This window comes from Lithobates pipiens, unplaced genomic scaffold (assembly GCF_037356315.1).
Source record: "Lithobates pipiens isolate NorthernLeopardFrog02 unplaced genomic scaffold, aLitPip1_a1.2 Scaffold_23, whole genome shotgun sequence".
NCBI classification, from domain to species: domain Eukaryota; kingdom Metazoa; phylum Chordata; class Amphibia; order Anura; family Ranidae; genus Lithobates; species Lithobates pipiens.
This window is the reverse complement of record NW_027507785.1, coordinates 254,470,985-254,487,662: the sequence shown is the minus strand read 5'-3', so window position 1 is coordinate 254,487,662 and position 16,678 is coordinate 254,470,985. Positions and strand designations below refer to the sequence as shown.

At 41.5% G+C, this 16,678-nt stretch overlaps 1 protein-coding gene across 2 annotated transcripts in view; it reads right to left on the bottom strand.

Moving 5' to 3' along the window:
• The window catches only part of LOC143928269 (carboxyl-terminal PDZ ligand of neuronal nitric oxide synthase protein-like), a 193,154-nt gene that overhangs the window by 69,763 nt on the left and 106,713 nt on the right, over positions 1-16,678 (bottom strand). For both annotated transcript variants that reach the window (XM_077453046.1, XM_077453045.1), the window contains exons 3-5: positions 11,648-11,740; positions 6,210-6,268; positions 5,041-5,149 (exon numbers count right to left, since the gene is read on the bottom strand). In XM_077453046.1, the coding sequence (XP_077309172.1) occupies positions 5,041-5,149; positions 6,210-6,268; positions 11,648-11,740 (261 nt within the window). The remainder of the gene's footprint in view (positions 1-5,040; positions 5,150-6,209; positions 6,269-11,647; positions 11,741-16,678) is intronic.

Sequence of the window (16,678 nt, the reverse complement as noted above, 5' to 3'; positions counted from 1 at the left end):
GTAGTAGATTCCCAGGAAGACCACATTGCCGCCAGCACAAAGGTTTGGCATCGGAGTAGAATTTAGATCTATATGGTGTTAGATATCCTCGGTATAGAATCTTAAGAGCATTGTCCCAATGATTAACACCAGACATTTTTCACTGTCAATTTCCAGTGTTCAGAAGAGGTTTTCAATTGCCCTGTATACATGGGCCCTAAAGAAGTTCAAGAAAGGGTTGAAAAATCCATAGAATAAAAGTACAGTGGAACCTGTACTCGCATATCAAAGTAAGTTTCCCCATAGAAGTCAATGGAAACAAAGATAATTCGTTCCGCATAGACTTCTATTGCATACAATACCGCATGTGGCCAGAGGTGGGGGGGGGGTTTGGGTAGGTGACGGAGAGCCTCTGAAATACTCGGGAACAGAGTATTTCTGAGTATCTCTAAATGGCTATGAACCGAGTGTCACTGTCGCCCCCCACACCTCTGGCCAAATGCGATACTGCACACCCCATTAGCTTGAATTCTGCTAGTTTTGGGAGACAACATTCGCAAACCAAGTCAGAATTAAAAAAAAAAAAAAAAGTTGCTCATCTTTCAAAACGCTCACTAAGCACGTTACTCGTTAAAGCGGGAGTAAACCCGCACCCTTTTTTTTTCAAACAAAAAACCTGCAAGGCAAAGGCATAATGAGCTAGTATGCAGCGCTGGAGACTTCCTGCTCCCATTCAGCTTTACACACTGAACAAGCATACTCCATATCCCTCTCTGCTCTCCTCAGACTCTCCACAGCCTGAGAACGCACACAGATCATGCACATTCTGAGATTACATGGAGCATGAACACACGTAGCACACAGGGCACGCACAGCCTGAGAACACACGTAGTACACAGGGCACGCACAGCCTGAGAACACACGTAGCACACAGGGCACGCACAGCCTGAGAACGCACGTAGCACACAGGGCACACACAGCCTGAGAACGCACGTAGCACACAGGGCACGCACAGCCTGAGAACGCACGTAGCACACAGGGCACGCACAGCCTGAGAACGCACGTAGCACACAGGGCACGTACAGCCTGACAACACACGTAGTACACAGGGCACGCACAGCCTGACAACACACGTAGCACACAGGGCACGCACAGCCTGACAACACACGTAGCACACAGGGCACACACAGCCTGACAACACACGTAGCACACAGGGCACGCACAGCCTGACAACACACGTAGCACACAAGGCACGCACAGCCTGACAACACACGTAGCACACAGGGCACGCACAGCCTGAGAACACACGTAGCACACAGGGCACACACAGCCTGAGAACACACGTAGCACACAGGGCACGCACAGCCTGAGAACACACATAGCACACAGGGCACGGACAGCCTGAAAACACGCGTAGCACACAGGGCACGCACAGCCTGAGAGCACACGTAGCACACAGGGCACGCACAGCCTGAGAACACACATAGCACACAGGGCACGGACAGCCTGAAAACACGCGTAGCACACAGGGCACGCACAGCCTGAGAGCACACGTAGCACACAGGGCACGCACAGCCTGAGAACACACATAGCACACAGGGCACGCACAGCCTGAGAACACACGTAGCACACAGGGCACATACAGCCCGAAAACACAAGTAGCACACAGGGCACACACAGCCTGAGAACACACGTAGCACACAGGGCACACACAGCCTGAGAACACACGAAGCACACAGGGCACGCACAGCCTGACAACACACGTAGCACACAGGGCACGCACAGCCTGAGAACACACGTAGCACACAGGGCACACACAGCCTGAGAACACACGTAGCACACAGGGCACGCACAGCCTGAGAACACACATAGCACACAGGGCACGGACAGCCTGAAAACACGCGTAGCACACAGGGCACGCACAGCCTGAGAGCACACGTAGCACACAGGGCACGCACAGCCTGAGAACACACATAGCACACAGGGCACGGACAGCCTGAAAACACGCGTAGCACACAGGGCACGCACAGCCTGAGAGCACACGTAGCACACAGGGCACGCACAGCCTGAGAACACACATAGCACACAGGGCACGCACAGCCTGAGAACACACGTAGCACACAGGGCACATACAGCCCGAAAACACAAGTAGCACACAGGGCACACACAGCCTGAGAACACACGTAGCACACAGGGCACACACAGCCTGAGAACACACGAAGCACACAGGGCACGCACAGCCTGACAACACACGTAGTACACAGGGCACGCACAGCCTGAGAACACATGCAGCACACAGGGCACGCACAGCCTGAGAACACACAAAGCACACAAGGCATGCACAGCCTGACAACACACGTAGCACACAGGGCACGCACAGCCTGAGAACACACGTAGCACACAGGGCATGCAAAGTCTCAAAACACACGTAGTACACAGGGCACGCACAGCCTGAGAACACACGTAGCACACAGGGCATGCAAAGTCTCAAAACACCTGCCTCCCCAAGGAAACACACCGTCTGAGAAAGCACACAGGTTCACATGGTCTGAAAACATATTCTTGCAATACATTTCTCCCAGCCAATAAATCCCCAAAGGCATTTGTGAGATGTGCCAATAACTGAATGACATTTCCCGGATATTACAGAATCAAAGTTACAATTGAGAAGTGAAGTTAGCCCTAAAACTATTTTCATATTGGCAACTTCCTTCCTGTACTTTCCAGACACCATGCAGAACGTAGCTGGTAAGGGGGATTTTTCTTCCACTAACGCACCAGCTCCTTTCAGCAGGAACACGTCCCTTCCACAATGTACAATGCCCAAAAAACGCAATGAGAAAAACAAACTTCAGCAGACAGATTTATTTGCCGCTACCCAGGAGCTTTAGGTATTAAATTCTCCATGGAAACAGGCAGTAATGAAATAAGGGACCACCATGTTCTTCTTTTAATATCCAGGGCTCTCAGACACCACACTGTAAACAACAGAGAATTGCGTCTGAGAGTCACAAGTGACTATGGTATCTTTATAGAAAGTTAATGGCAAGGAGAACAGCTGGAGGCCACTGCCTTTTATTACATTATGAGTCACAAACCATTACATCACTTAAGGCATGAAAACGGTTCATACAGCATGGTACCCAGATGATGATGGCAACAAGTAAAAAAAGATTAATATAAAGTCCTCCTGAATGCAATTACAGCTGCTACTGCAGTCATACAGATTTATATAAGTAACTAAACCAAACTTCATCAAACCATAGCAACCAGTCACAATTGATCTTTCTATAAGAGGTTTGCAGCAGGATGGAATCTTCTAATGTGGGTTACGGCTTTTTGTACATCGCCATTGTGATCTATGCCCTAAGGAGGTTACTATACCAGGCAAAAAGGGGGGAATGGCAAGAAAAAGAGATACCAATGATACCATCTATTGGATGTAATCTTAGGAATTATAAGGTTGTTTTCCTCCGAACACAATAATCTTTACATAAGACTTTGGGGTCAATTCACAAAAGGATATCGCATGAGATATTTGGACCATGTAACACATTTAACCAAAATATATCATGCAATATGAAAAATGTCAATTCACTACAGGTTTATGCAGTATTTATAAAAAAATAAATGCTCTGTATGTACTGCATAAACCTGTCTAAATGTCAATTCAGAATTTTTTTTACAAAAACGACTTAGCTGCCTGACAAGTCGCGTCCCGTTCTGTACAATGGAATCATTCTAATCGGAGGGACACAAGTCGTCCGACTTAGAAAAAGGTTCCTGTACGACTTTGGGGAGGACTTGAGGTGACTTGCATTGACTTCTATAGAGAAGTCATTTTGCAAGTCGCCGCAGAGGTTGTGTCCAGGTCGCCTGAGGTAGTCACGCTGCAAGTTGTGCTGCCTCAGTGTGAACCGAAACTAAGTTGTGCTCTATCCATGCGGTGTTTAACAAATACTACCTGAATGTTTAGGAGTTGACACCTGCTGGCATCCTTAACAACCTGGTATTCCCTGGTTGTTAAGGAGCAGGCACCTGCCGTGTCCTTAACAACCAGTGACTCATCTGCTGTCAGTGAGGATTCACTGCTGACAGCAGAATATAAACAAAATAGGCAAAAATTTGAAAAAAAAAAAAAATGTGTGGTTCCTCCTCCACCTAAGTTCTACCTTAAGAAATCTTGCACACTCCAGGTAAAATGATTTAGATCAGGGGTGCCCAACCTTTTGAAGAAACCTGGTAACCGGTCACGGGCCACAATGAGTGGAGCGGGTGGATGGCATGTCCACTCTGCATTTGCAGAGCAGACACAGACGCAGCCCACAATACTTTTTAGCGGATCGTATTGGAGGTAGAACTAACAAAAGTCAGTTTATGTCTGCCACTACTTAGAGAAAAAATGGAGGGTCCGATTGGTCGGACTGACGGACTGATCGTATGAAAGGGGTCCAAGGCTGCTTTCACACTGATGCTCTGCGGTTTACCCGCACCATGTGTGCAACGCAGTGTACCTTTGGCTTTCCTGCAGTTTGCAATAGACTTCTATTATATTCTGCAGGTTTGGTGCACTTAAAGCTCACCAAACCCACAGCTAAAAGAAGTTTATGGCTCAGTGCAGGTAACCCGCAGGTAAACTACTCTGCACCTGCGGATCAGTTTGAAAGCAGCCCAGTAACCACTGCAGAAAAGATATGCCCATATATACACTGTGATTTTAGTAATAAACTGACCTTTAATAACAATATTCTTTCTATTCTATCCCTGAACAGGAGGTCACGGACCACATCAGAGGGCTCCGCGGGCCACATGTGGCCCCCAGCCGCCTGGTTGGGCACCCCTAATTTAGATAGTCCCCATACCTGTTGAGAAACTTTAAAAAAAAACCTTGTGTTTTACTCACACGTCATGCTCGCAAATTAACTAATTTGATATATGGTTATGACTCATCTAGCGTCTTCATGACATTCATCTACAATATTACCTAGGAAGTGTTTTATAGAAAACTGAAGTTGGTACCACTAAACAAAAATCATCAAAAGTGCCATTTTGTTGACGTACCTTTTTCTTGGATTTAAAGACATTGCATCGAAAAACGCTACTGGACCCATCTCTAGCAATATAGCTGAAGATCTTGAGATCCTGGGAGTCGTGAGACACATAGAATATTCTATTTTTTCAAGGACAGAATGGAAAATATTATATTAATAAAAAGATTAAATGGATTACTCATAATGTATTACTTGCAAAACCTAATCCTCTACAAAATCACCATATCAAATAAGACTCAGAGGCTCCTGTTCACAGTACTTTATTAACTTCTTAGCTCAAAGAGCCCCATTATATTTAAAATTTTGAGGAGCTCAGCAGGTGAAAAATCACCCAACTATGGGTCAAACCCTCATCAAAACAAATGGGCTTAATAAACAGGTGGCTTCAAGTATTCATAAAAAGAAAGAATGTAGATTGAAAGCTTTGTCCACATCAACCAATTACATGTGAGGCGAGCTCTTATTTTTTTGTCGTATATATTACAACGTAGCACATAAGTGAACAGTGATAGGAACAATTACAGTAATCACTCCTGATGTGTTTATAATTTGTTAATATTTATACATTTCTAACCAGTTTTATATTAATAAGCTATCACCATAATGTAAAAGCAGGCACCTCCATTAGCTTTATATAGAGTGCCATTTAAAGTGGATGTAAACCTTATATATGAAATATGAACAAAGCATGTCCCTCTACAGTGTGTACTTGTCTCAATTAAGAGCACTAAGTGTAATTTCTTTCTGATGCTTTGTTCCTCAATCAGCATGAGTCACTTCTGATAAGTTTTCCTGACACCAAGAAAAAAAATGCTTGTTTAATCTCTGTATCACCTGAGGCTAGTCACTTCACTGGGTATATATATATGGTTTTACAACCACTTTAACGCAACTACCAAATTCGGTCAAGAGGTTGATACTATGGTGTGCCCTCTTTCATCTTACTTTCTATAACAACAGTCTCCCATCACATTGATGGACCATTGGTGAGGTATCACAAGCAAGTGGAGACAGGTCAGAGACAATGTCAAAGTTAAAGTTGGTATCTGCATAGAGTCCACAGGGCTTCAAGATTCCCCAGGTACTTTGGAAAATGGTTGACACTAGGTTCCAGTTATTGTATCTGCTATCCTTTTACCAAAGAAACACTGTTGATAGTTACACGTATCAGATGCTAACCTGTAGATAGGATCCTGCATGACCATCATCTTGGTCTCGTCCCAGGCCCACTCTTTCTTCTGCAAAAAGAGTAATACTTTTACTCCAATAATTCCATATTATTTATGCCTAGCACATGCTTGTTACAGATTATCTGGATTAGAAAAAGCACAGCTATTAAGGACAAGGTGCAGTAGTCTTTACATTGTATCAGTGTCGAATTGGATATAGGCAAGCAGAAGGGGCCCTTATCGCTGACCCTGTTCCAGGGGTTATACCTTCTGAAAATCTAAAATGTCCTCTTGATCCCATCCCACCCACCACCAAATACACAAATAGGCTTTTTTTTCACCATTTGTTGTTTTCCTTTTTTCTTAGCAATGTTTTGACCTGAACCCCATTTCTGAGATTGCCTAGGTGAATGACATCAGTGCCTCCTGGGGTAAAGATCCTCTAAGTATACCTAAAGCCAATCACTGGGACTTACAACATACAACATTCTGAGCTATCACCTATTCTGGTGGCAACTGCATAAGGCTGGCCACACATTATACAAATGTCTTGTACAATTTTCCTTTAGATTTAGCAAAATAATATAATATGAGGTCAAACCTAAGCACTTTCAATTTGTATGCAATCAGGCAGGCCTGTGCGCTACATAGTTGAAGGTAAATCTAAAGGAATTAACTACATAAGGACCAAGCCTCTTTTTGACACTGTGTACAAGTTAAAACTCCTTTTTTTTTTTGCTAGAAAATTATATATTTTTTTCAGACACCCTAAAAAATAAAAATGGTGGTCATTGCAATACTATATGTCACACCGTATTTGCGCAGCGGTCTTACACGCTCAATTTTTTGGGGAAAAAATACACTTTTTTGACTTAAAAAATAAGACAACAGTAAAGTTATCCCAAATTATTTTTATATTGTGAAAGATAATGTTATGCCAAGTAAATTGATAAGTTTCAAAATTGCGCAAGCTCATGGAATGGCAATGAATTTTGACCCTTAAATATCTCCATAAATTTCTACAGGTTATACGTTTAGAGTTAGAGGAGTTCTAGTGCTAGACTTATTGCCCTCTCTGACGATCAGGGCAATACCTCACGTGTAGTTTGAACACCGTTTTCATATGCGGGCACTACTTACGTAGGCGTTTGCTTCTGCGTGCAAGCTTGGCGGGACGGGGTGCTTTAAATTTATTAATTTTTTCTTATTTATTTAACTTTTTATTTTTACACTGTCCTTTTAAAAAAAAGTTTGGGTCACTTTTATTCCTATTACAAGGGATGTAAACATCCCTTGTAATAGAAAAAAAAAGCATGACAGGACCTCTTAAATGAGATCTGGGGTCAAAAAGAAAAGAAATGTTATATTTTTTTTTTGTAAAAAAATAAAATAAAAAATGTCCCCTTTAAGACCATTGGGCGGAAGTGATGTTTGATGTTACTTCCACCATTCAATGTTATGGAGCCGAGCGGGGACCATCTTTCCCTTACTTGGCTCCAGACCTGTCAGAGGCAAGGATGAGATCGTTTCCACTGCTACCGACAGCTCTGGTAAGCAGCAGAGATCATCAGAACGCAGTGTGGGGGGCCCTCCCGCCCTGATAAAATAGATCTTGCGGCAAATTCGCCACAGAGGCCACTTTTATCTGAAAGCCATCTGCTGCCTTAACAACGGTATTTAGCATCAAAGTACCGACGTACAATGATCGCGATTTGCATGAAGTGGTTAAATAAGAAAATGGTATAATGTATGGCCAGCCTTAGAGGGTGTTTCCTTTACATTTGAGACATTTCCTCTAACTTACTGTTGTATCTTTGTGACAGGAAGTGAAAGGAAATCACCCCAATGGAACTCAGATTGCAAAAATAAAAACTGTCAGGTTTTTAACCATGTTAACTAAATGAGAAAAAATAAATGATGGCTTTAGGCAATATCTCCTGCAAAGGACCCCCTTCAACAAAATCATGGCAACTTTCTAAGTGCTTTTCTGTCTCCATCGTAACCGGTTACCGTAACCAGTATTTCCAGATAAGGAGAGGCATGCTGCCCCCTTCTCCTGTGACAGTGCTTGGCTATAGCAGCCAATTGCTAGACCCAAACATTGCCACGTGACAGGGGAAGAAATGTCACCACCCTCCCAGGTTGCACACAGTAGTGATTGCTGCAACAGGGGAAGGAGTAGTGAGGGAGTGCTGACAATTTTCTCCAATAAATAACATATCGCCCCATAAATGGATTGGCATAACTAGCCGTGGATTCTTCTTCATCCTTGGGGATAAGGTAAGGAGGGATGTTGGACAAGCTGAGCTCCTAAAAGAACAAATTTGTCTATAAAAAACTATTTAAGGTATTGTTAAGCCTCATACACACGATAGGACTTTGTACAAAGTTTCCTGAGGATTTTTGTACAAGGGGCGTCGGCCCTGAACTTGTATTGCATACACACAGCAGGACTTTTTCAGCCAACTTTCACCAAATCACATGGTTTTTCTGCTCTTTACCGCCACCTTTGGTCAACTTCTGTATTGTCTGATCTTTTGCATTGGTTCTGAGCATGCCTGTTTGTACTTTGTACAAAAGTCCTATGGTTTTCTGTACACACGATCAGACTTTGCTCCATCTGACTTTTGTTGCCAGAAAGTTTGTCCGTTCGCACAGCCAACAAAAGTCAGATGAAAACCAAAAAAAGTTTGTCCGATGGAGCGTACACACGGTCGGATGTTGTTCCAAAACAGCTAATTTGCATGTTTGTTGTCAAAAAGTCTGATCGTGTGTATGGGCCTTTAGGAAAATAGCGAATGAAAGCAAGAAAGGCAATAGGATGACTGAACAAAGTATTAAAGTGGAAGTCCAGGCTAAAACTAAAATCCCTGCATCTATAGCCACCAACATTCTAAAGCCTCATACACACGATAGGACTTTGTACAAACTTTCCCGTGGATTTTTGTACAAAGGGCGTCGGCCCTGAACTTGTATTGCATACACACGGCAGGACTTTTTCAGCCAACTTTCACCAAATCATGTGGTTTTTCTGCTCTTTACCACCAACTTTGGTCAACTTCTGTATTGTTTGATCTTTTGCATTGGTTCTGAGCATGCCTGTTTGTACTTTGTACAAAAGTCCTATGGTTTTCTGTACACAGGATCAGACTTTGCTCCATCTGACTTTTGTTGCCAGAAAGTTTGTCCGTTCGCACAGCCAACAAAAGTCTGATGAAAAACAAAAAAGTTTGTCCAATAGAGCGTACACACGGTCGGATGTTGCTCCAAAACAGCTAATTTGCATGTTTGTTGGCAAAAAGTCTGATCGTGTGTATGGGCCTTTAGAATGTTGGTGGCTATAGATGCAGAGATTTTAGTTTTAGCCTTGACTTTCACTTTAAGGGTGCAGAATAGACAGAAATAGTGCAAAAAAATGTATTACTTGTTGTTTTATTTGCATGTATTAACTTTTTAATTGGATAAGATGTCTCTTGTGCTATTAACTTGTAGATAGTTTATATATCTTTTCAAGAATGTTACAATACAATGCTATATAACGCTACAATGTCATTGTTGTCACGTTCTGTGTGTTGTGTCTTTTCATGATATAACTTCCTGACATGAATGAAAATTACGGATTCATTTCTGCTACCACTTGACTATGTTGTAGCTAATGGTAGTCTTCTGGCTGAATAACCGTCCCTGAGAGAAAAATGTAGGCTGCCATCATCTCTCATTGGCTTCAATACCTTCTGAGACATTGACCTGGCATACATATAAAGTCAAGGAAGTTACTTCATATTCCTGATATGTGCCTGCTGTACCATGTACTTGTATGAGAAAGTTTTCTGTTCTCTTTGTATTGCTTCCTTTATGTAAAATCCCTGGTGTTCCAGCTAGTCCCCTTGCTTTCCTAGTAAAAACCTACCACGCTGAGCAGGAGAACACATAGTGGTCAGTTCTCTAGCCAGCTCTTATGAAGCTGAAAAAAAGGTATTTATAATGATTTTTTTTTTTTAGCGCTATACATAAATGTTTTGCCTTTCATTTCCATTTTAAACGAAATGAGTTGCTTTACAAGGTGATCGTTTACAAATCACTTTAAAGTGGGAGTAAACTCCCATCTCTGACTTTTACCTATAGTTAAATCTATAATAAGGCTTACCTATAGCTAGTGTAAATAGCTCCTAAACTTACTCTGTTTAGGAGATATTTACTGTACATGCAGCCAGTGACATCACTGGCACATGCTCTCTGACGGAATGACCACCCGGGCCGTTCCTTCAGAGCTCTGTGCCGTAAACTGCGATTCCCACGTGCATGTGTGGGAATGATGTCATTGCGGCTTAGGGCCGTCAAACAGTAAGAATCCGCAAACCCGGAAGGAAGACTGGTGAAGATAGGAGCGCCTGTAGCTCTGACCTCTCAGCACTGGAAGGGCTTCATTTTAAAGGTAAGTTTAACATAATGTGTTAGCACATTATGGCATTACCTTGCAGGGTACAAAAAATAAAATAAAAAGTTCAGCAGTTTACTACCACTGGAAGTCAAATCACTGTGCCATTATACAGGTTAGAAATCAGTGACTGAAGGCATCAAAGCCAAAGGATCAGCATGACAACCAGACAAATAGCATCTGTAGAATGTGACCTCAGCAATGGCAGCCTCCTTGTTGGTCCCAGGACCTGCTCAAAGTGGATCTAATAAAAAAAAAAAATCATATCTATTGCGTTGACTGCAGTTAATGCCGCCAAAATATTAGTAACACGCCATCTGCTAGAAGGGAAATGTATTTCCATTGCAGGTTTTGCCTAAAAAGAATCATTGGCAACACACATGGAAATCTGGTCACAGTTAATTAAAAATAATTTAGATTAAACTATGAAGCCTTAAGACTCAAAAATAGGAGAATTCAGGAAATAAGGATCCATCAGCAAACAAACTATATTTGGGAAAATAAATTCAACTAATTATATCATCATATAAAGTTCCATAATTTCCAATGGCACTGTAAAAAGAAGAGTGGGTAATATATGTAACAGCATAAATACATAAAATAGATACAGCAATACAGGATTCAGAAGGGAAGAAAAATATTTTATAACCTAGTAATCTAGACCAACCTCTGATCAATATTTCAATAACCAATTAGTGTCAAATTGTATTTTACTCAGCCATAGATTTTAGGTTTATTTTTAAAGCAAAAAGAAAAAGATTGATATAAATAGTTTTTTAATTAAATGAAAAATAATTCTCACTATTTTCTTTTTACTCTGCATGGGGATATACAGACAATGACAAAACCATAAACCATAGCTAATAGAAAAGTAATAAGGATAATACTAATAATATGATATTTAGATTTATAACATAGGACTAAAACAATATGACATATTGTTATACAACACTGGCTACTATGAATAAAATAGACAATTTACTATTACCCTACAGTAAAATGTCAATTACCTTGTTCTTCTTCTTTAGGATCACTTTCACCCCATCCACTGATACCAAGAGGCTCACTTTCTTCTTTTTGATGTTCTTCGCTTTGAACTCATACTGAGGAGGAAAAGATAGACTTAAATCAAAACAAGAACTAAAGGAGACGAAATGACAATTTTCGGGAAAGTAAGAGAGGTCAAGATGAAGGAATTGTCCCTCTTCACAAATACAAGAGGCTCATCATTTCAGCTACAGTATGATGGAGGAGGCAGGAAACACACAAGAGACTCATTAGATAAACCAGGCTTCTAGCAAAGAGGTTGGAGGGCCTCAGAGTCACAAATAATTCAGCTCGTCAACAAGAATGAAAGGGCTTGATATTTCTAAAGGGTTACTACAGCCATTGTTTTCCCCTTTCCACCTGTGAAAGTGATGAGCTTAAAGTGAACCAGTATTCGGTCTATGCTATGGATACTTACCATCCCCTTAAACTTCATCACCTTGGAGCCATAGAAATACTTTATACTTTAGGGCAGCCTTTTCTCAACCTTTTCAACTCAGAGGAACCCTTGAAATGGTTATCTGGTTTCGGGGGAACCCCTGCTAAAAATTAGAGATCTACAACTCACGATACATTAGTGTGATGGTCAGTGGGGAGAATGGTCCTTACACTTGTGGTCATTGGGAAGAATTACCCCCTTACAGATAGCTAAAAAGATCAATGGTGTTCGTGGGAACTTATCTGAGAGGCAGAAATTGCCCAATGCTGAAGGAACCCCTAGCAACCTCTGGAGGAGCCCTGGTTGAGAATCACTGCTTTAGGGTATGGGTGGGCATGTGACTCTTTGCACTCCCTCCCTCGATACAGTGTAAGGTATCAGAGCAGCCAATCCCCAGATCCCTGATACATGGGACTCATGAAGGGTCATGAGACCGGTGTAAGATTTGACCAGGCTGACATAGACTTAGTACACCACTATTACCTGAACCTGTTATGTCAGCAAAATACAGATTCAGAATAAATGAAATCAACATAGCAATGTGGTAATCATTACAAAAGATGTTGATGTGTACATTTTGCAACATAAGTGCTTGAAGGCATTTTCTGAAGCCAAGAAATTGTCTTTTCTAATCCAGAAGGCTGTGCTCTACTGCACAACTGTATTCATCCATAGAGAATAATGGAAAGTGGACTTCTTACAAGCCTAGAATGGGCTTATCGCTTTTATTAAAGTATGCTTTTTTCTAAATAAGGCCACGGCGAATACGCCCACAAGACCACTTTTATATGTTACAATCAGTCATAGTAAAAAAATAAAAATACCAGGGTTATGGCTGCTAGCTGCAGCCATAACCCCGATATTTAAAGTGGTTGTAAACCCTTTTGTTTGTCTTTTATCTATAAGCCTAGAATAAGGCTTACCTATAGAAAGTGGAAATATCTCCTAAAAATACGCCTTTTAGGAGATATTTCACTTGTAGTGCGCCAATGTCGTCATCGGCGCATGCGCTGTGAAGAAACAGACCACTGTGCCGTTTCTTCCCCCAGCCCGCGCCATGACTGACTGATGTCGCGCGACTCTGGCCAGTCACAGAGCCAGAGTCCGAAGATGGACGCGGCCTGCACAGGGGATAGCGCAGACTTTGTTTGCAGGTAAGTGTCAGATAATAAACTAGTATGCGATGCATACTAGCCCATTAGACTTTTAATTTGCAGGCCTTTTGGGGTGCAAAAGAGGAATTAAAACCCACGGGGTTTACTTCCTCTAACGCCAAATTAATGATGTATTTTTACTATAGGCTGGTTGTAAAGTTGATAAGGCCTTTATAAACGGCAAAATGCTAACCTGCAGATGAAAAAAAACCTATTTAACAGACCCGTATTTGTTGGGGTGATGCAATGGCTGCACGAGATTGTCTGCTAATGCATAGAAGAGGAGGTAGATTGTTCCCCCCCACATGGATGTACAGACCCAGGTCACCTCCATCACTGCAAAGGCACTTACCTTTTCTCTGCAGGCCTGGATGATTTCTGGCAACATAGTGGCGGCACAGTGGTGTAGTGGTTAGCACTCTCACCTAGCAGTAAGGAGGGTCGCTGGTTCAAATCCCAACCAGGACACTACCTGCCTGGAGTTTGCATGTTCTCCCTGTGCCTGCGTGGGTTTCCTCCGGGTGCTCCGGTTTCCTCCCACAATCCAAAGACATGCAGGTAGGTTAATTGGCTTCTGTCTAAAATTGGCCCTAGTATATTAATTAGGGACCTTGGATTGTAGGCTCTTTGAGGGTAGGGACCGATGTGAGTGTGCAGGGGTGATTGTAGACACTCACTCAGGTTGAACTGGATGGACTGGTGTCTTTATTCAACCTTACTAACTATGAAACTATATGAACTGTACATGCCATGTGTGTTCTATACACTTTTTTTTCTTCAACTTTCCTCTCAATCTCTTCTCCTAATGGGTGGACCATGTTGCATAAACATTGTACATGCCCTGCATGGAGTGGCAGCATTGTCACCCTTCTATGTGTGCTACTGAGGACATGCTGATGCATAAGACACCATAAGCCCATCATTAGCTCCACTCAAAGATGTCATCGGACAGCCCAAGCACTGCCTGCCACAGTCTTCAGTTATAGCAGATCCCAGAGGGTGGATAGGTAGCTGCTGTTTCATACTTGCAAGTATGTGGTGGATTTATCATAGTTGGCAAGTATATTTTACATTTATACAAATTCTCCTTTTCTCACTCTCCTTTACTAATTTACATACCAAGTTTCTACTATTGCTATTATTAAATGTTTATATATCTATTATTCTATTATTAGAAACATGGTTTCCCCTTGCTCTCCTCCCTGAATAAGACTCCGAAACGCGTCGGGTGTGAGAAACCAATTAATCATACTGTATATTCATGTATATAATGGTATAAAAGTTTTTATATGTACTTATACATTTCACTTTTTTTTAATACATATTTTTCTTTATACTTTTCTAAATAAATATTTTGAACTATTTCATATATGTCATTGAAACCTTTTTGATTTAGCTTGTGCCTTAAAAGTTCACCACATAGGAGATTTTTTCTTTTCTCCTAATTAAACCTAGGCTTTTTAACTGAGGGTTTGATAATACTTTTTTTAAAGTATTGAAATAAAACGGCCCTCCTATTCCTAATATTTCACGGTAGCTGACTCCTTCCCAAGTCTAACTGCCTTCTGCTTTCACTGACACTACTACTTCTTGGTCTTCTTGGCTGTGTCCAGGGTTTTGTATGGGGCCAAAACCAATCGGCGCTTTTGACTTCACCCATGGCAAGAGGTGTCAGAGAAGCAATAGTCGATGCACCTAGCAAAAGTGGGTTCTATTTACGTTTTTAAATCTTTTTTTTTTTAATGTTGACACAATAGCAAATAAAATTTAAAATGTCCATCTTTATGCAATGCAGGATACTGAGCAATATTTGTTTACGGGCTTATATTGGCAGGAGTGACCTGAGTACTGCATGCCACAGTTTCGCAAGCTTAAGCACACAGTCAAATGAACGCTGGCCTGAACTTGCACCATACACCATCTTTTGAAATCCATGTGATTAAGGCCTAAAAGTCTGCATATGAATAACAAAAAATACACATGTGTAAATGTTACACATTAAAGCAGAAGTGGTTTCGCTAAGTATCAAAATTGTGATAGTTTATCAGTAATAGCTGCACTTACTATATATCCACATACATATATAATTAACCAATAAAGCCAAAACAAAGTGCACACACATACATATATATATATATATATATACACATATACACATACATATATATATATACACATATACACACACACACACACACACACACACACACACGAAAATGTCATCCAATCAGGGGTTAAAACAAATTAGCGCTTAAAAACATATAAAATCAAATATTAACATGTGCAAATAAAAAAATAAAATAAAAGAGACCAGAAGAATTCCAATTAGAGAGAAAAAGCGCTCAGTGCAAAATGTCTATAGGCACGTATACAGTATATGTCACCATGATCCAGTATACCAATGTGAACAAACAATACTTCACACAAAGATGCACACCCCACTTACAGGCTGCTTACCAGAAGGTAAGATCTCAAGGATGGAGGTCTACCTGCACTATAGGGAAATATCCCACTGGGATGGATGGACGCTGTAATTCAAGATTTGGGAGGACCCCCTCTTTCTATAAAAAGTTTCCACACAGCCAAAGCAGTCCACATAAAAAACAAAACACTAGTACAGGATAAAAGCAAAGGAAGGACTCATAGGTGTTTTTTTACTAAAGGCAAATCCACTTTGCACTACAAGTGCACTTGGAAGTGCAGTCACTGTAGAACTAAAGGAAGATCAAAATGACGGGAAGCTCTGCAGATTTATATCATCCAATCACGTGCAAGCAAAAATGCAGTTTTTTTTTCCTTGTATGCCCCCCTCAGATCTACAGTGACTGCACTTCACTGCACTTGTAGTGCAAAGTGGATTTTCCTTTAGTAAATAAACCCCATAGTGTAGTAGTGTGGAAATTCAGCATTTAATAAGGATACAACTACTTACAATAGACAGCTATAAAATTACATGTAACACAGTAAATCATGAACAGCACCCGGGCGGGTGTGATGATGTCAGTACTGTAGCTCCACCCGGCGTGCCCTACAGAATGTCATCAAGGGGTAATTGAGTATCAGTAGTAGTAACACTACATTACCCCTTGATGACGTTCCATTGCATGAAATTCATCAGATGGAGCTAAAGCTGTGATGTCATCATGCCCTCCGGGGTTCCTCCTTTGCTTTTATCCTATACTGAGTTTATGTGGACTGCCTCGGCTGTGTGGAAACTTTCTGGAGAAAGAGGTGGTCATCTCAAATCTTGAATTACGGCGTCCATACATCCTAGTGGGATATTTCTCTATAGTGCAGCTAGACCTCCATCCTTAAGGTCTTACCTGCTAGTAAGCAGCCTGTGAGCGGGGTGTGCACCTGGATGTGAAGTACTATTTATTCACATTGGTATACTGGATTAT